This window comes from Perna viridis, chromosome 6 (assembly GCF_037379345.1).
Source record: "Perna viridis isolate PV_CMFRI_1.1 ecotype Kerala chromosome 6, ASM3737934v1, whole genome shotgun sequence".
NCBI lineage: Eukaryota > Metazoa > Mollusca > Bivalvia > Mytilida > Mytilidae > Perna > Perna viridis.
Genome location: NC_142450.1, coordinates 38,010,242 through 38,030,118, shown reverse-complemented (window position 1 = coordinate 38,030,118; position 19,877 = coordinate 38,010,242). Strand labels below are relative to the sequence as shown.

The 19,877-nt window shown below is 31.9% G+C and overlaps 1 protein-coding gene across 1 annotated transcript in view; it reads right to left on the bottom strand.

The window, feature by feature from the left end:
- The window catches only part of LOC148614840 (midasin-like), a 77,146-nt gene that overhangs the window by 51,377 nt on the left and 5,892 nt on the right, over positions 1-19,877 (bottom strand). Inside the window, exons 8-33 of the mRNA XM_088589266.1 lie at positions 19,016-19,251; positions 18,357-18,471; positions 17,934-18,082; positions 16,525-16,702; positions 15,826-15,938; positions 13,385-13,533; positions 13,106-13,166; positions 12,448-12,562; positions 11,888-11,972; positions 10,840-10,952; positions 10,394-10,530; positions 9,674-9,778; positions 9,312-9,497; positions 8,949-9,024; positions 8,067-8,332; positions 7,482-7,660; positions 6,841-6,932; positions 5,305-5,421; positions 4,252-4,398; positions 3,597-3,741; positions 2,897-3,176; positions 2,604-2,736; positions 2,116-2,385; positions 1,708-1,904; positions 1,208-1,368; positions 303-509 (exon numbers count right to left, since the gene is read on the bottom strand). Coding sequence (XP_088445392.1) covers positions 303-509; positions 1,208-1,368; positions 1,708-1,904; positions 2,116-2,385; positions 2,604-2,736; positions 2,897-3,176; positions 3,597-3,741; positions 4,252-4,398; positions 5,305-5,421; positions 6,841-6,932; positions 7,482-7,660; positions 8,067-8,332; positions 8,949-9,024; positions 9,312-9,497; positions 9,674-9,778; positions 10,394-10,530; positions 10,840-10,952; positions 11,888-11,972; positions 12,448-12,562; positions 13,106-13,166; positions 13,385-13,533; positions 15,826-15,938; positions 16,525-16,702; positions 17,934-18,082; positions 18,357-18,471; positions 19,016-19,251 — 4,012 coding nt within the window. The remainder of the gene's footprint in view (positions 1-302; positions 510-1,207; positions 1,369-1,707; positions 1,905-2,115; positions 2,386-2,603; positions 2,737-2,896; positions 3,177-3,596; positions 3,742-4,251; positions 4,399-5,304; positions 5,422-6,840; positions 6,933-7,481; positions 7,661-8,066; positions 8,333-8,948; positions 9,025-9,311; positions 9,498-9,673; positions 9,779-10,393; positions 10,531-10,839; positions 10,953-11,887; positions 11,973-12,447; positions 12,563-13,105; positions 13,167-13,384; positions 13,534-15,825; positions 15,939-16,524; positions 16,703-17,933; positions 18,083-18,356; positions 18,472-19,015; positions 19,252-19,877) is intronic.

Sequence of the window (19,877 nt, the reverse complement as noted above, 5' to 3'; positions counted from 1 at the left end):
TGACAAACAGTGAAGGTAGCTGAAGCATGACTTAATACTGTAAACCTTTAACCTTTTGCTATTTTTGTGGTAAGAGCTGTAGTGCAAAAATAAAACTGAGTGAATATTTAATACTATAATTAAGGAAAAGATCGTGAATTTAAAACTGCAATAAAAAAATTGATCACAGTAATCATGAAAAGAAGACAGCACAAAATTTCCCAGTTTCAGTAACTGGATACATAAATTAACAGCTAGTTGTTCTCCCACAGAGATAGAATATCACATCCACAAGAAAGGAAGGCTTTAACATGTCTCCTTACCTCTACTAATGCTGAAGGGCCATATACAAAATTTATCCTCCATAACTTTCACTATGTCCATAGTGACCTTGCTACATTTGTCAACTAATCCTAGTGCATGAAGGTCAAATGTCTGGTGAGTCATGTGACTAACTTGTTTGAGGAGGAACTGAAGTGCCACCTGTCTTGTCTGCTCTATCTCACTGTCTGTTCCCCGGCTTGTTGTTCCTATAATGTAAGTACAATTAAAAGACAATTTCCATGCAATGAAGATATTACTGTTATCAGTCATTACTCAGGTTTCAGGGGTAAAAGGGATAGCTAACCAGTAAAAGGTTAAGTCATTCCATGAACAGAGAACTACAGTGTGTGCAACAAAAAATTTGTGGCACAATGAAACCAACTAATTTAATCCAAATTTCATAATGAAGAAAACAAATAGAACAAGATAGCTATGCAACCCACATGTCTCCTGCCACTGCAAAAAAAAAATGATGGGCAAAAGTCCCACAATTCCTGTAAAATTTATAACTCCTGTAATATTAGTCGAATCAAAATAGCACCACAATATGATGAATTACATGTGGCAACTATCAATTGTACAAAATTTGAACATAAGTTCAAATAGCAGTCTCTGAGGAGTTGCATTCACAAAGTCAAGTGCGATGGACAGACACATTAATACTAGTATTTCTACGTCCCCTATATTTCTATATGAGAGGAACACTTATATGCACAGATGTACATGAGTTGGTCATGTTCTATAATTACCACACTACACATTGATAAAATATTGTATCAAATATGAACTTGAAATACACACATGTATACTGTTAAGGGATTTACATTTCTAAACAAATCCCCAAAAATTAATATTTAATTTTTCTACACAATATTACTCTAACTGTTTGGTATTGTGAAATTACCTGATCCAAGTCCATCTAAGAATACCAAACAAGCTCCATGTATAAAAGCTAGAGGAGGATCTAGTTTGTTGTATTCAGTATTATCTTCATCATTGAGAGTCTTGGCTGTAACATTGATGAAATTCACCCAGGATAAAATGTCTCTTATACTCATAGTGCACCTGTAGAAAAGTGTATGGACATAATATAAACAACATTGTTTGGAAGGTTTATAAAAATTGCAATTTTGCTAAATCTAGTTTTTGTGATGTGCACCAATTATTGGATAACTTGCTATCAATCTAAAGCTACTTCAGATTTTTTTAAATTGTCATTTGACATGTATTTTACTTTTTGAAACATCAAAATAATGCCAGAATTACAGTTCATGCTATTTTATAAAAATGTACATTCATCATTGAAGTTCCCATGGAATTTATTTGGTAATGATAATTTTGATTATTTTAGAAAACATCACTAAACTAAATTCAAATTTTTAACCTAAGATAGTGATGCCTCACCTTTTACCAAAGTCATTGTTAGAGAACCACTCAATGAAGTCAATAATGGCCTTCCCAATACCACTGGTACCATCTTCCATGTTACAGAGGTGGATACCAGATTTGATGTTGTGTTCAATGATGTCAATAAAGTCTTGTCTCTGACTGGTCTGAGGACACCATATCTCTGTAAATCTGTTTCTTAATGCTGGGGATAACTAAAATATGAGTCAATCAAATTAAGTTGGCAAGAAAAGCAAATTTGATGTTATGCCATTAAAAGAATGCAGTAAGATAAATGTACAAAGATGTAGATCTTTCCACTTTGTCTTCTTCAATATTATACTTCTGTTTACATGTTACAGTTGGAAGTATGCTAAATATGCAATGCAGGAACTATTTATTCTGCCTTACATAAATGCAACATACCTCTTTTTTGCCAAAATCACCACCTGGATTCATGGTGGCAAAAACTTGGAAACCTTCCTCAGCTTTTACAAGTTCAACATCTGTCAGTGTTCCTTCACCTCCTCCCTTCTCAGCCAACAGAATCATCTGCTCAGGTTCAAGGACACTGTTTAACCTTTCAAGGACAGAATCATCGGCCAATGAGATTTCATCTATGAGGAACATAGCTCCATCTTTCATGGATGTCACTAATGGTCCATCAACCCATTCAAACAACTTCTGTGGTCCATCCTAAATGAAGGGTAAATTGAAAACTTAGGAAAAATGGTCAACTCTTTCATTTAAAATTAAATGGTATAAATAAGATATAAAGAATATGAATTACAACTTTATTACCTACAACTAACCTTCAAACTACAAGTAACATGCATAAAAAAGTTTGTATTTTGTGAGGTTATCAATCTTTAACTTTAATGAATGTCTGGAAACTAACATATTGTAAACCTTACCTGGTCATGTGATCTACATGGTCGTAAACCTCCAAGAAAGTCAGCACTTTCTGTATGCAAGTGACAGTTAATGGAGAATAGAGGTGTGTTCTTTAATGCTGACAGCAGTTGACACATGGTGGTTTTACCACATCTACAAAGAAAAACAAAATATAAACTAGATATAATTGTTAAAAACAGCATAACAGGATGTTTTCCCAGCTCCATTTACAAAAATAAAGCGAAGTACATGAAGGAAAACAATTTCACTGGATCTATAAATAGTAAAACAGTTTGAAACAATAACAACATACCCAGTCTCTCCAACCAGAAGAATAGGTTCTTTAAACAGTATAGCTTGACCTATCAGCACTGCTAATCTCCTCATATTGTATGTCCAAACAACATGACTGAAGTCTTTTGGCGACTCAGTGATAACAGACTTCAGCAGGTCAACAGTAGTACAAGATGTTTTTTGGGTTAGAGTAAATAGCTTATCTGGATCAACAGAACGTTTAAAATGTTTTTGAATTACTTCACTGATGACAAGACTCTCTTCAGGCTTCCTTACACGTCCTGCCAACACCATATAACCTATAAAACGGTAAAAATACTTTTTTCTTAATGAGATGTAAGTTTATATCAAAAGATGCAAAACCAGCAAACACAGTATATGTTCAACCAAAATAATTAGGGCCCTGTAATCAACCATTAGGTCCCTGTAATCAATCAAAACCATTAGGGCCCTGTAATCAATCAAAACCATTAGAGCCCTGTAATCAACCAAAACCATTAGGGTCCTGTAATCAACCAAAACCATTAGGGCCCTGTAAGCCATCTCCAAGTTAACTTACAAAGAAATGCTGCAGTAAAGTGATGGAAATATATCTTAAAATGGCTTTATTTACATTATTCACAATAAAGTCTTAAATCATCAACTTTAAAAGTCAAGTAAGGACAATGAGCTAAAACAAAAGTTTAAAATTGATGAAGTAACCAAGTTCTCTAGCTTACCATGGTCAGCCATGTGTTGTTCCCAGTCATAGAACTTGTTTTTAGCAGCAGTTTGACATTTATATCTCTCGGCCCACCTGAATAGATCTCTCAGTGTCATAAAACCCTGTTTACCAGCAAACACCCCTGAACCTCTCCTTCTTGTCTACATAATAATCAAAATGGTAACATTAAAAAACATTTACATTCTGAACGAGAATCGAAAACTCAGAAACTGTATTGATCATAGTTTAATGTAAATTGGCAAGCATATGTATTTTAAGCATTGTTTAATAAATAAAACAGACCCTGCTTTGTCTAAGAAAATATTCTATCTTAGATTTTTCAGAGATGATTTTATGAGGAACAACAGGAATGTGATGCAGGCAAAATTGGAAGTAAATAAAAAGTAAAATAAAGAATCATAATACTAGTAAAATCTGAATTTGAAAAAGTGGAAATCTGACTGATAGAAGCCACAGCTAGCATGAAGGCCTCTCACCCAACCTGGATATATCATTTTGACTTCGAGCCAAAATATCTTCACTCAACCTGCTGGGAAAAGAAACAGTGACAACCATTTCAAAGTATGGTGTAACAATGCCAAGAATCACACCTACAACCTTGAGCATTGTCTAGGCTGTTGATGACCTTGAGAAGACTGTACAGTAGTTACCTGTAGTTCTAACATTACAGCCACCAACTTTTTACTATATGACATTGGAATACTACATCTCTCATGAAGTATTGTCTCTAATTCTCCACTTGGTATTACATCAAAGTGAAGCTCTATAAAACGATTCCTAAAGGCTCGTGATAACATCTGTAATTAAAAGACAGAAAATAGATTAGGTAAAACTACTGTTCCTCAATTCTGAATCACTTATATGTACATACTCATATACCTCATTTCAGAGAAAAAAAATATTTAAAATTTTCTGAGAGAAATATTCTTTTTTGATAAAATAAACCTCATGTATCTTATTACATATAAAACAAGAAATTTTTTCACTATAAATTCAAAAACAAAAATGGCAAAAATATGAAAATCAATGCAGAGCTCCCATATTTGAATTGATTGTTTGTTGGGATTTAATGCCCGAGCAGCAATATTTCAGCTATATTCAGGTGATGAACATGAAGTGAATGATAAAATGAACATGGAATGATGATGAAATGAAAAATGGGATGGCACACAAGGATAATGGGGTAGAAAAATTTTGATGGCCACTGGAAATAGGGGGAGGTGGGTAGGGTCGGGCAATTTAGCCTCCTGTGGTGGAGCCCTATGGTTCCTACTCCGGGAGAATACCACAGTAGGGTTCTTTAACGTGCGAAGAACATGGCATCTTTCCAAACACGGTGCACCACTATGGTTTGCGGTCAGGTTTTCCGTATTATAGCCTGACAACCCCAGCATGTAACACGCCAGGGGTACCCCATTCCATCACCTGGGGCACACATCCCAGTTGCTCTGTGGGCAGAGAGCCCTAGCCCCCGGCTAAGATCCTGAGCACTATTTAGTCCCCTTTTACAACAAGCTTAGTGCTGCTGCAGGCCTATTCTTTTGACACCCGGACCTGCACAGGGTCATTTGAATTGAAAATAATTCACCAAAGGCTGTGAATAACAGCATAAAAAAGTTATTGCAGCCACTTGTCCATCTATCTGCCAAAATATTAATTCATCTATACATGTAAATTGTTATCCACCGATATGCTAGTATTACCTTTCTCCCTCCATAATGTCCAGGTGGATTCTGTGTGGCAAACAACATAAACTTTGGATGAGCTTTTACAGTCTCTTGGGTCTCTGGTATAAATAATTCTCTATTGTCATCCAGTAACTACAATCATTATGAAACAAACTTACAACAGTTAACAGTATACACCATTGAGATTACGACTCTTCTAGCATACAAAAGGTGGTAAAATAATCGCTACTTAATAATTTCTATAAAGTAACACCTTATTTTTACTCCAACATAAAAGATATATTTAATGTCAAAGTTTTATACCCATATATGATATACTTTTATACTAAAAAATAAAAAGTCACATATTTTTTGGTCTTTTAAACAGTTCTTGAATATCATCAAATTTGCTCAAGTTTACGCAAGACAATTGAGAAGTAAAGATGACCAATGATAATTACTTTAATGTTATTTGTCCCATGACATCAATGACATTGACAACAGGATGTGAACCTATAGCTTTACATGATTATTTCTATTAGCAATGCATGTACAAAAAAAGTATCTCTATGGAAGAATAACAAGAGGCTCACAGGAGCCTGAATCACTCACCTAGTTAAAGTTTGTACTTCAAGGGCAATAATATTTAACGAGTTGTCCAACAATTTTGACTCAAGAAGACTTTGGTAGGACTATCATAAGGATCATTTCAGTAATTGAAAGTTTCTTTCTATCTAATTACAGTTTTCAAGATATTGGCTGAAAACTGTAAAAAAAAACAAAAAATCATTTTTTATCTTTAAAGTGCAATAACTCTTACATGGAGTCGCCTGACGACTTTGATCCCAAAAGACTTTTGAAGGGCTTATAATAAGGGTCATTTCAGCAATTGAAATAATTTTCTAAACCTAACGGTTTTGGAGATATATGCGAAAAACTACTGTCTGACCTCTATGTTCTATTTTTAGTAATGGCGGCCATGTTTTTCGACGGATCAAAAATCCCATCCCCAGTTCTATGTAGGATACCCCAAGGAACAATCATACCAAGTTAAGTACAAATTTGTCAAGCAGTGTCAGAGAAAAAGATTTTTGAAAGAAATAACATTAAAAATAGCAAAAAACACCAAAAAAGGGCAATAACTCCAACATGGCTTGACAGATTAAAATGAAAATTTAACCACAGATAGATCACATCATGCTGGACACTTTTTACTCCCACGTCAGAATTTGGCTAAACCTAATGGTTTTGGAGATATATTCAAGAAACTACAGTCTGACCCCTATGTTCTATTTTTAGTAATGGCGGCCATGTTTTTTGACAGATCAAAGATCCACATACCAGTTCTATGCAGGATACCCCAGGGAACATTCATACCAAGTTTTTTTCCAACTGGTTAAGAAGTGTCAGAGGAGAAGAGTTTTGAAAAATTGTTAACGACGACGACGGATGACAACAACGATGGACGCCAAGTGATGGCAATAGCTCACATGGCCTTTGGCCAGGTGAGCTAAAAAAATGACAATAAAACCAATGAGACTATCTATCCTATTCTTCATATATACCACTTACTCTATTAAGAGCTTCTAAAACATCAGTTGGTGCCAAATTCAATTCATCAAGTATAATCCAATGCCCCTTCCTCATAGCTTCTACTAAAACACCTAAAATAATCACAAGGAATGAACATGAGAAACATCTTAATCAATTACAGAAAGTAAGGAATGGATTTAACAAGGCTAAGAACCAAAATCATGTGTCAAATAAAACAATACAAAGATCACTGTACTTGAACATCTTGTCTTATTGATCCACATATTCATTTTTAAGTCAATAATTATGTGTGGTCACAAAAGTGTTAACAAAACAGACAGTCACCTTACCACACATTTGAGGAGTGAAAAAAAAAGACATTGAAAGTCCTATGTACTGTATAATAGAAAATTACGGGGCAATCTAATTTTCATGAAACTTTGAGGTTACCAACAAACTGAAAAAAACTGAAATCATAAAATATACTTTCAATTCATCTTATCTAAATTAGCTCAACAATAATGATGAGTTTTCTAAGTACTGCTATAGATCACAAAAGTTAGAATAAGGGAAAATAAAATACATATTTTAGGCTACAAACCACAAAAACTGCTAAACATACAAAACAAAATTACCAGTTACATGTGTATTATGTGTTAGGTATGAAAAAAAATTCTCACCTTCTTTAAATGCAAGCTTTCCAGTATCATCAGCTGAGTAACAACCCACATATTCCTGTAGATCTGTATGTTCATGATTATTGACCCTGACACAGTGGTTACCTGTAGATTTAGCTAGGTAGGTCACCAAACTGGTCTTTCCTACTGAAGTCTCCCCCTGTAGTAATACAGGGTGTTGTCTGTAAATAGATGGAAACTTATCTTATTAATAATTTAATATTTAACTGATGTTAAGTCAATGCACATGTTTTTAAGTATGACTTGACATGAAACACAATTATAGGAATTCCCCTTGTCAAATGACCAAAGTCCATTTTTTTTCAATACCACCTGGCATTTTAATTTCAGCACAGCCTAAAGTTAGCAAACAGTCCTTACTGGCATTTAAGCCTTCATCATAGAGATGGAATGGCAACAAAGTCCTTTATATGTAGAGTGTCTGAAACATAAATACTTGCTGTTTCACAAAACATCTGGCTCACGTAGTAATTACATGTAACTTTAATATGAATCCATTATAATTCCTTTACCCCTAAAACAGTTTCATCTACATGTACATGTACATCCAACATATACATCACTTACCCTCCTGAGATTACTCTACACAGATCCTTCAGATTCTGTCTGACTGATGGAGTCAGAATGTAATGTTCTGGTACTACTGGCTTATCTTTTCCAACAGAGATCCAGTAACCCTCAAAATTCAAGTACTTCCCCTTAGATGGCATTGGTATAGGTTGTTTAAGGATAGACTTGATGTTAGAATTCCCAAGGATATGTTTACAAATCAGAGTTTCTACAGCAGGGTGAGAAGATCTGTCTAGCTGTGTAAGGAAACTAAGGCAGAAACCCTGTAAATAAAAACCAAAATTATGATTTCAAATGGCATCTTACATATTCATGTGTATCATATATAAGTCATAATATTGTTAATGACAAGAATGATAAGTAATTTCAAGAAAAAGTAATTACACATGTATAATAAGTAAATAAATGCTTAAATCTTAGCAGTATTATTAATACATGTACTTTTACATTGGCTTCCTTTTCCTTTCCTCTTTTGTCTACCCTGGACTTGACTTTTTATGAGCAACTCGGCAGGTGTTTCTAGAAAAGCAGAGGATGCTTACTCTACTGATGCACCTGGTCCATGCTCCCAGTTTTTAGTGGAGTCCGAGTTGCTCATTTACTTTTGTTACTTTGTATGTATTATTTTAGTTACTTTATGTTGTTTGTTGTGTACGTCTGTTTTTGATGTCTGGTCTTTGTCCCTGGATTTCATTCTTTTGATTTCCACTTGAATCTTGGTTCCCTTGATTACTCTTTCAAGTAAAAACTAAAATAATGTTTTATTCATTGATATATAACATCTTTAGATATAAATAAATAGACTTGGTGCCTTATTAGCACCATCATTATCAGTCTGACATAAATCTACCATTACATCTGCTGAAATATAGCACTTACCTCATAGAGTGATCTGGCAACCTGTCCACAAGGATTGGTAGAGGCATATCTGAGAGCTCTGCACAGTGTTCTCAAACTAAAACAAAACATGTTTGCAGTGTAATATATATAATAAGAAATGGGATTTTTTTAATGGCAAAAATTGATGAATACATATACGATGTATGTACATTTATCTGAACCTTTATATTAACAAGTTACTGCTGAATTAGTATTACTTTTTCAATGTGGTTGATAAACAAACATCAGACAAAAGTATAAGAATTAATGTGAAAAGGATTCTTTCATTTATTTCAACAATTAAAAAACACAACTGAAAAGTGCAATATTCAGTGTATGCTTTACTTCTTAATTTTGCAATACCTGAAGTGAGGCCTGTGACCTGTCCCGTCAGTCAATTTTTTGGCAGCTTCCTCCCTAACATTGAGGTAGAACTTGACAATACCATCTATCTGTGCTGAGGTAGGAGCTAAACCTCGGAGGTAATCACTAACCAGGATTTTCAAGTCTTGAGTATCTTCTAATTCATCAACATAAAACTCTGTGAATCTGGGAAAGAAAGATAACATGTATTACAAAATACTACGGTTGGCTAAAAATAAAGAAGATATAAATATCTTTTTTTTTCTTTAAATCACCTGAACATAAAGGTGTCATAGCACTTATATTTTGAATTTAACAAATTCAATTAAATCTATTCACTTCCTGATTTCACTTTCAATTACCTGTTGCGGATACCAATAGGCAAGTCTTTCTTGCCCACATCAGTGGCAGGATTCATACAGGCAAACAATCTGAAGTTCTCATTTCTTACTACTTGCTCCATATCTCTGTAATTGAAATACAATTAACACAAGTTTTCTCAAGGTTCTTATTCAAAACTTCACTTATAACCTAGTCAAGTAATTTTGAAAGGGATAGGGAACATCAAATTACTATGAATAATTTCTAATGAAGAACTTATTTTCATGTTTATGAAAAGATGCACCCTATGTGTTGCATGAAATAGTCACCATTGTGGAGGGAAATTCTACTGTGACAATGGGTAAAACTTACCTCTGATATTAGAATTAAAACCGTCATATGTCTACTTAGATGGTTATAATTTTATCACTGTTTATCTTTGGTCTAACATCATTGGAGCATGTCATATTAGGATAAAACTTCTGACATCATAATATATTCTTCAATGGTAAAATTATTTTATAATGTAAATTACTTTGGGAACATTTGTTATATTAGGTCTACTCCATTAAGAACAAATATTACAATCGAATTTCAAGATTATATTCTGTAATATTTCCTTGTTAGGAACATGTGTTATAGAGGATCTTTTGTTCTGTGACACTTGTTATTATATTCACAATGTAGATTTTCTGTGAAATTGACAACTAAGTCCATGTTGTAATTATATTAGGTAAACAATGCATTAAATCCACAATTACCCTCTTTCAGTTAGCACTAGTGATCCAGCTTGACTCTCCAGTAACCCACTAAGACATTCCAAAGTTTCTGCTGCAGCTAAGTTTATCTCATCCAACAGCACCCAATCTCCATTTCTTAAGGCTTTCACTAATGTACCCTTAAAAATTTAAATACAATCAGTGAAAGGCAATTTGTCCTGCTTGTAACAATCTGGCAAACTAGAAACTTGATATACATTAGCTATGATAACTTGTCTTAATAGTTGTCCTAGGTAGTTAACTCTGTTAAAGGCTACACATACCTTCTGTCTTCAGGAAAGAATATTAAATGTGTGTTATGGTACTTTTTGTTAATCAATAGTGTACACTACCACAAACAAAATATCTCATCTGATATTTATCTAACATTAAGTAAAACTGAAGTATAGAATTTAAAATACAGGTAAACTAAAAAAATATACATGTACCTCAATAAAACTAAAAGCCAGGACATTTTCAGACTGTTGAACCTGGACTTTCAGTTGCTGTAGTCTATGTTTGATACTTTTCCATCTATTACTATGGTCTTCAGACAGTTTACCTGGAAGAAGATATAAATCATCAACAACTGCTCATCAAAGTAGATGGTACATACCCTATTATTTAGAGAATTTTGAAGTTCTGTAACTGTTTATTTCTCCCTTAAAGTTTCAGTTTCCTCATGTAGCTCCTTTGTGACTTCATGTATGAATTCCTATTGTAGTTCTAAGCATGGTTTTGGCCCAGATTTCTTCTTGTTTGTACCTTTTGTATTAACACATCTTTAATGTTGTTTTACTTTTATTATCTAGACTTATATCCATCAATTTTGATCTTAATTACCGCTAGTTGAAATTGACAAGTTCTAATTTCAATACAAATTACTGATTAATTTAAATAGCTCTATAGATACAAATCTGCCCTACATTATACCAATGTGTCCTACTTAACTACCACAGAACACCTGTATGATCTTTAGGACACCATCTTTTAATTTTGAATAGCTGTCAATTATGATGGTGGATTGCAAATTTAAATGTGTTTGTATTTTGTTCTTTATCAATGTATATATGTTTGTAGTTAAAATGCTGTATTGTATTCTCATGTTGCACTCTGTGCCTGAGTTATTAAATAAAGTCTTTGAATCTTGAATCTTGAAAAATGTTAAGGTCATCATAATTGACAGCTATTCCAATTACAAGACAGTGTCCAAAAGATCAAACAGGTGTTCTGTGGTAGTTAAGTAGGACACACTGGTATAATATAGAGCAGATTTCTACCTAGAGAGCTATTTAAATTACTCATTAGCCCAGCTAAATTTGTGTTGAAATTGGGACTGGTCTATTTCAACTAGCTGTAAATACATGACGTCTATGAATTTATACAACAGAGGAAACGATTACTTAAAATTTAGAAATTAATTTTGAGTGAGACTGAATGCCCATTAATTTCTAAATCAATCTTTGCAGGATTTCAGATCTCTGTAATGTGACATACCTGCTTCAAGTCTCTGAAATGCTGGTCTCATTGTATGCTCCATCAAGGTAAACAGCATGTTCCATTTCTTCTTCACATAACAGTCCTATAATCAATTCAATCAAACATGTACTTTCCTCAAAATCCCAATACTTACATTTATGAAAAATACATGTATAAAAGTCATTTTATCTTTATTGAAAATTTATACATGTATCTTAAAAATAAATACCATTTTCAGTATTAATTCATGTATATAATGAATACACTATAAATACTAGATACAATACAAGCATTTGTTTCTAGACAATCAGAGAACACTTACAAAATATATGGATGCAATTGGGCAATGCTCTGTTTTAGTGACATCAATGTTGTTGATTTCATAAAGCTTTGTATAAATTTTGTTTTAATTTCAGTTGTTTTATATCATTTTGTGTTTCTGTTCCTGTTTTAATAACTGAATTATAGGACTTGATATTTGATTTCTGAAGCAAAATTTTCTTTGAAATCATTATTGTATTACTGAGAATGCTCATACCATTAGAAACTATATCTAACAACAACAGATATATATCTACCTGCATATGTTTTATGAATTTAGCATTTTCTTTCCTTGAGAATGTTTCACAGAAGAGAATTTCATAGTCTTCATGAAATGGTTTGACAACATGTTTCATATCAACTGGTTTGAATCTGAAAAGAAAACAAATTTATTTGAGTACAATTAAAGGCTTACATTATGTGGCAGGTACTATAAAATGCATTTCAGTAAGGAAACATTTGATCAGTAAAGTTGGCCTTGCTTTAAAGAAAATTTGACTTGTCAGGTCTAGAGATAGATCAATAAATGTAAATCAACAGCTTGCAGGAATCTATCTTATTAAATTAAGATATTATCAAAAACAAGCTGTCAGTTTTTAATTCCATTCTTGGCAGAGAAGCAGTTTTTTTAAAAATTTCTTAAGACTATGATTAATTGACGACATTGAGTAGAATCCACTGCCTTTTATACTTAAGGCAGTGAAATGATAGCTAATTAGACAAAGGAGACATTTTTATTCTCTTCTGTTTTGACAACTGTTCTAGATTGAGGAATGACTGAGGCCAGGTAACATTATACCTCAAAGTAAAATTTTAAATTAAAGATATTTCTTTAACAACCTTTAGTTCAAATGAAGATTGAACTAAATCATTTACAATTTACGACAGTGATTCAGAAATATCAAAACTCCCTACCCTCCTAATAAATCAGAACTATCACTCTGTTGGTTCATATTCACCACCTTTAAATTGTGACCTGTTAAAAGATATAATAGTTTCATAAATAACTCCAAAATCACAAGTCAGTAATGGATGATTAAAATTTATGAAATTAAAATTGACAAAAACAATCCATTATGAAAACATGAAGAGCCCTTACAAAAGTGAAGTACATTTTGACCAATGTATGCATTAACTTTATCAAGAACACTGCTAAATATTTGGTAGGTATTTAACATACATATAAACACGTACCAAGTTGCTGAGCTAGATACTGGACGGATGAAGTTTTACCAGTACCAGTTTCTCCAACTAGTATAACTGGTTCACTGTTCATGACACAAACTGCTACCTTTTCCAGCAATGCTGAAGACTGACGAGTGAAAGAAAATGTTGAGTACGACCTAGAAGAGATGAAACATGAGGTTACATTCATATTTTTAAAATGCCAAGTTGCCAACAAAGTTACATGTATAATGATTTTAATTTGAAAGAAAAAAAGTGAAACAGCAAACCCCAAATCTAAAACTTACATATGATGTTCCACCATTTTCCTTTTTTAAAACTTTTGTACTTCCTCACAAGACATATTTATCATTATCAATACAAATTCGTAAAAATGTACAGCAAATTTTACCCAGCATTTTACTTGCAATACAACAAACCCAAGGTTATTTCTCTTCACCATGTTATTTCAGCCACATTATTTGGACATTTTCTAGGTATGTTTAATACATTTGGCAATAAAAAAATCCTATAATCTTTTTATGTGTGATACCATCTACCTGATTTTTTAAACGGCAATTTTATAATACCTATTCATTTTGACTCTATCTGTAATTTTATAATACCTATATATTTTGACTTTATCTGTCATTTTATAATACCTATTCATTTTGACTTTAATTGTAACTTTATAATACCTATTCATTTTGACTTTATCTGTAATATTATAATACCTATTCATTTTGACTTTATCTGTAACATTGTAATTTTATAATACCTATTCATTTTGACTTTATCTGTAATTTTATAATACTTATTCATTTTGACTTTATCTATGACATTGTAATTTTATAACACCTATTCATTTTGACATTATCTGTAATATTATATAATACCTATTCATTTTGACTTTATCTGTAATTTTATAATACCTATTCATTTTGACTTTATCTGTAATATTATACAAAACCTATTCATTTTGACTTTATCTGTAATTTTATAATACCTACTCATTTTGACTTTAATTGTAATTTTATAATACCCTACTCATTTTGACTTTTATTGTAATTTTATAATACCTATTCATTTTGACTTTATCTGTGACATTGTAATTTTATAATACCTATTCATTTTGACTTTATCTGTAATTTTATAATACCTACTCATTTTGACTTTTATTATAATTTTATAATACCTTTTCATTTTGCCTTTATCTGTAACTTTATAATACCTATTCATTTTGACTTTATCTGTAATATTATATAAAACCTATTCATTTTGACTTTATCTGTAATTTTATAATACCTACTCATTTTGACTTTAATTGTAATTTTATAATACCCTACTCATTTTGACTTTTATTGTAATTTTATAATACCTTTCCATTTTGACTTTATCTGTGACATTGTAATTTTATAATACCTATTCATTTTGACTTTATCTGTAATTTTATAATACCTACTTATTTTGACTTTTATTGTAATTTTATAATACCTTTTCATTTTGACTTTATCTGTAATATTATATAAAACCTATTCATTTTGACTTTATCTGTAACTTTATAATACCTACTCATTTTGACTTTAATTGTAATTTTATAATACCTACTCATCTTGACTTTTATTGTAATTTTATAATACCTTTTCATTTTGACTTTATCTGTGACATTGTAATTTTATAATACCTATTCATTTTGACTTTATCTGTAATTTTATAATACCTACTCATTTTGACTTTTATTGTAATTTTATAATACCTTTTCATTTTGACTTTATCAGTGACATTGTAATTTAATAATACCTATTCATTTTGACTTTATCCGAATTTTATAATACCTACTCATTTTCACTTTTATTGTAATTTTATAATACCTATTCATTTTGACTTTATCTGTAATTTTATAATACCTATTCATTTTGACTTTAATTGTAATTTTATAATACCTACTCATCTTGACTTTTATTGTAATTTTATAATACCTTTTCATTTTGACATTATCTGTGATATTGTAATTTTATAATACCTATTCATTTTGACTTTATCTGTAATTTTATAATACCTACTCATTTTGACTTTTATTGTAATTTTATAATACCTTTTCATTTTGACTTTATCTGTGACATTGTAATTTTATAATACCTATTCATTTTGACTTTATCTGTAATTTTATAATACCTACTCATTTTGACTTTTATTGTAATTTTATAATACATTTTCATTTTGACTTTATCTGTGACATTGTAATTTTATAATACCTATTCATTTTGACTTTATCTGTAATTTTATAATACCTACTCATTTTCACTTTTATTGTAATTTTATAATACCTACTCATTTTCACTTTTATTGTAATTTTATAATACCTATTCATTTTGACTTTATCTGTAATTTTATAATACCTATTCATTTTGACTTTAATTGTAACTTTATAATACCTATTCATTTTGACTTTATCTGTTATATTATAATACCTATTCATTTTGACTTTATCTGTAATATTTCTCTGCAGCAATGCTCTTCCAACACTGTAGTTATTCTGTGATATTTTTACCTCTGGTTTATATTTACAACTATAAAATTCAGCCTGTAAAAAGATATCTAGCTGTAAAATGTCTGTCTGGCAGTTAACTATTTTTATGGCATGTAAAGCATTACTGTTTTAGGTAACAATGTTGCATGAATATTGAAAGGTTCTCAATACATTTTCATGATATCAAAATTTATATTACTGTTAAATTCTAAAGTCTTTCCCTGCAAACCAGAAGTGATGACAAACCAAAAATGCTATTTTGATTTAATGTCCTATAATATTCATACATTTATGAAAATGTTTTATCAATCAAACATACCCTGTATTTTACCAGTCTGAAATGCTGAGCTGGATTTTTAACTCCCAGAAGTAATATCCCTCAGGTAAGCATGTCAACCCACCCTAATACATTATTCTGATACTACCCCTAAATGCTTGGCTGAAAGCAGTGAGAACTAATTTTAAAGTCTGTGGTATGATTCAGCCAGCACCAACCTCCAGCACTTGAGGCAAGCATGCTACCCACAGAGACAGTTGGTGTTGTTTTGAGTAGAGTATTCCTAGCATACTTTAAATTGACAAAGAAAGGGTCATTGAAAACTATTGACATTATGTTTTTAAATGAAAAATGAATTCATACTTTGACTTTGTTAACATTAAGTTTCGCTCCAATAGCTTCTGCCACCATCAATCTTTTTTCAGAAGAAGTCAAACAAGAAACAAAACAATCCAGAGCTTCTTGCATCACTAGATTGGCTGTAGCTGTAGAGGAAATATCAAAGTCCTTGGCAATTCTCTTACACCATGTCATCAGGTCCCTAGAAACATCAAAATTAAATGGCATCTTTACACTATTTTCATATCTTCAATTCCAAGACAAAACAATATTTATTTAGGTTTTCATAACATATGAAATTGCAACACAGGTTTCTATATTTTTTCCTTATGTTTCTGAAAATAAGGAAACATGTGTTTTTGATGAGTATTGTATTATATCTTTACTATATATTTGGTAGAAGTTATCAGTGATGTATTTCACTTCTTACTTCAATATTTTTGGTTTTGAATACTTCTTGTACATACATTGTTTACTTTGTTTTTGGATCTTGGACTTCCTAAGCATTTGGTTCTAATGCTGCTGATAATAATAGGTTACATCATGAATCACATGTACAGCATCCCAAAATTAGCAATATTTATATGATTGGTATTTTTGTAGACATAAATATGTAGCAAGTTGTCCTCTAGAATTAACTATGCACAAAAAAAGTTTTTATAGGCAGCATTACATGCATTGAAAAATTTGAGAGAAAAAAATTTAAACAAGTTCATTGCCTCCAATTATACAATATATTAGCAAAAAATACCAAAGCATCAGTAGTGCGATGATTCAAATATGTCAAAATCCAAAAATATTGCCTAAATGTGAACACAAAAAACAGAGACGATCTACAGACCCAATGTAAAGAACCAAATAAAAAAGATTACACATAAAAACTGAAGATAAGGGAAACAAGACATCACACAAAAACTAAAGCATTAGCAAAATGAACTCTCACAAAAAAAAATGGAGTGATATCAGGTGCTCTTGAAGAATAAGCATGTCCTGCTCTGCCAGCAGCACCCGCCTTTTGGCAAGTGAGTACAATTCAATAGTAATCTAGCAACAATAATGCAGTACTGGGGCACCAGTCAAACACTACCTCAATCAGGGTGAAATAATTCATCATACAATCTGAGTGCATCACATCCCAACGAAACATGATTTCCACTGATGTGTATACTGAAAACTTCAAAACCATGAATTCAAGAATCCACAAACTTTTGTTTCTTCCCGAATCCACAAAAATTGGTATCCACAAATTAAACTACTTTCACAGTAGAAGTTTTATCAATTGTGCCATAATCAGACAAACACATTTGCCTGTTAGATATACAGTAAGCCTGCCATCATGAGAGAGGAACTTGCTCATTGATTATAATGCTAACCAGGTAGATACAAGCAAGCCAAATCTGGGCAGAAGCTTGCCTACCGATTACAACACTTACCTGGTAGATATAAGCCTGCCATCATGTGATAAGAACTTGCCCACAGATTCTTCCTCACTTCCGGTATGTTTACCAGCAGATAACATGAAGTAGATATCTAACAATCTGTCAACCACTGGCTTCAGGTCTGGGTACTTTGTTGTTATAACCTGTATCAATTGTAAAGTAAATTAACTTCTACAAAAGACATATCCAATTCTCACCGTGTGTGTTTTCCATCTTTACTCTGATCTATTTCTACATCTAACATCAAGCATTTAAGGCATGTAAGCATTCAAAAAAGCAACTACTGAAAAATACGAGCTTAATGATACTGATTAAGGTAAGAAGGAAAGTATTTTGCAGAGAAAAATATACATAATTTTTCAGATTATATCAATCAAATTTTCCAACAATGTTGACCAATGATGTTTATTCACAAACCATTTCCAACTCTGATCTAGACAAAGGCTCTACATTGATTTTTGTCCACATTTTCTCCAGCAATACTGAGCTGCTGTTGTGTTGACGATGCCAACCAGAATGAGAACCAAGCAGTCTGATAAATAAAATCAGAAACAGAAAATTTTAGATTATGTGTATAACTAATTGACACAATTAATAACTCAATGGTCAAATTCACAATATTTTTACAAAATCATAGACCTTTTATATTGATTTATCAGGTTGTTAATGGCTAAAAAGATCTGTTTTAACTTTCTGAAATTTTTTCAAAAGATAGAGATCTAATCATTTCTATGAATAAAAAATGATGTAATCTTACCACCCCCCCCACAAAAAAAAACTGATTTGTGATAGCATTGCCAAGTTGAATATGTTAAACTGTATTTGTTGGTTTATTAGACAAACCTGAGTATAGGCAACAGGGACTGTTTTCATGATTAATTTGAAAAAAAAATATGTACATGTATAACTGACACTGGAGGATATGGATCTTATATAAAAGAATGTTTCTGGGACCCTCCTCCATTGACAATACAATGTTCAACAAATGTTTGGCAAACTTCAATTGTTTATCAGTTAAAAGATCCATTCAATATAAGATCTGAATATTTAGATCTGCCAACAAAGTACAGTCCTACCTTTGAGTACCGAATAGTCTGAAGTTAGGTGATGTGTGTATGTTATCTCCATGTCCAGGTAGAGACAGAGCATTTCTCTCTAACAAAGGCAACAACACTGACACTACATCCATTGGGGCAGAATCTATATCCTCCAATAATACCCAGTGTCCTTCAATCACAGCCTGGGTCAAAATACCTGGTTGCCATAGAAATTCCCCAGGTATATCAGTACATCTGTAGGTACCAAGCAATGCCTGTAAAAAAGATAATGGCATTAGTTTGATTTACCACTTTTTTCTCCAACAAGGCAAGAGATCATTACATTAAGGCCAAAAAAAAAAATGTCTGTTAAGGGTTACATTCCTCCCAAAAATAGGATAGGTCGGTCGGCTTTTCATTTTATTTTTTCTCGACTAAAGTTGAGCCTATATTTGTTAAACAGCATCATGTTTATGTCATAAAAGTGTTTGGTTTTAAGTAGAAAGTTTAATTTTTAACATACACACCTATTAATCATGTATTTCATTACAACACACTTATTTTTTGTAGGAAATTTGAACAATTATAAGTACACTGTATTTACGCTTGGATTTATGTGAAATAAATAAGTCTCCTATTCAAACGCTATTGTGACCTGGTTTTTAACATACTTTCGGTTTTAGCGGAAATGATCCGTATTATACCAGAAATTGGCGAAAATTACCGATTTTTTTCAATATTGGAGAAAAAATGTATTAGGGTCGGTCCGGAAACCCAAAACAGACATATGTTTTTTTTTGCCTAAATATGATGAATCATTTCAACAATTTTCGCTTTGGTATACACTTTTCTTCAGGTCATCACATTAGTTCAAATAAATTTCTACTTTGTCTTGGATATG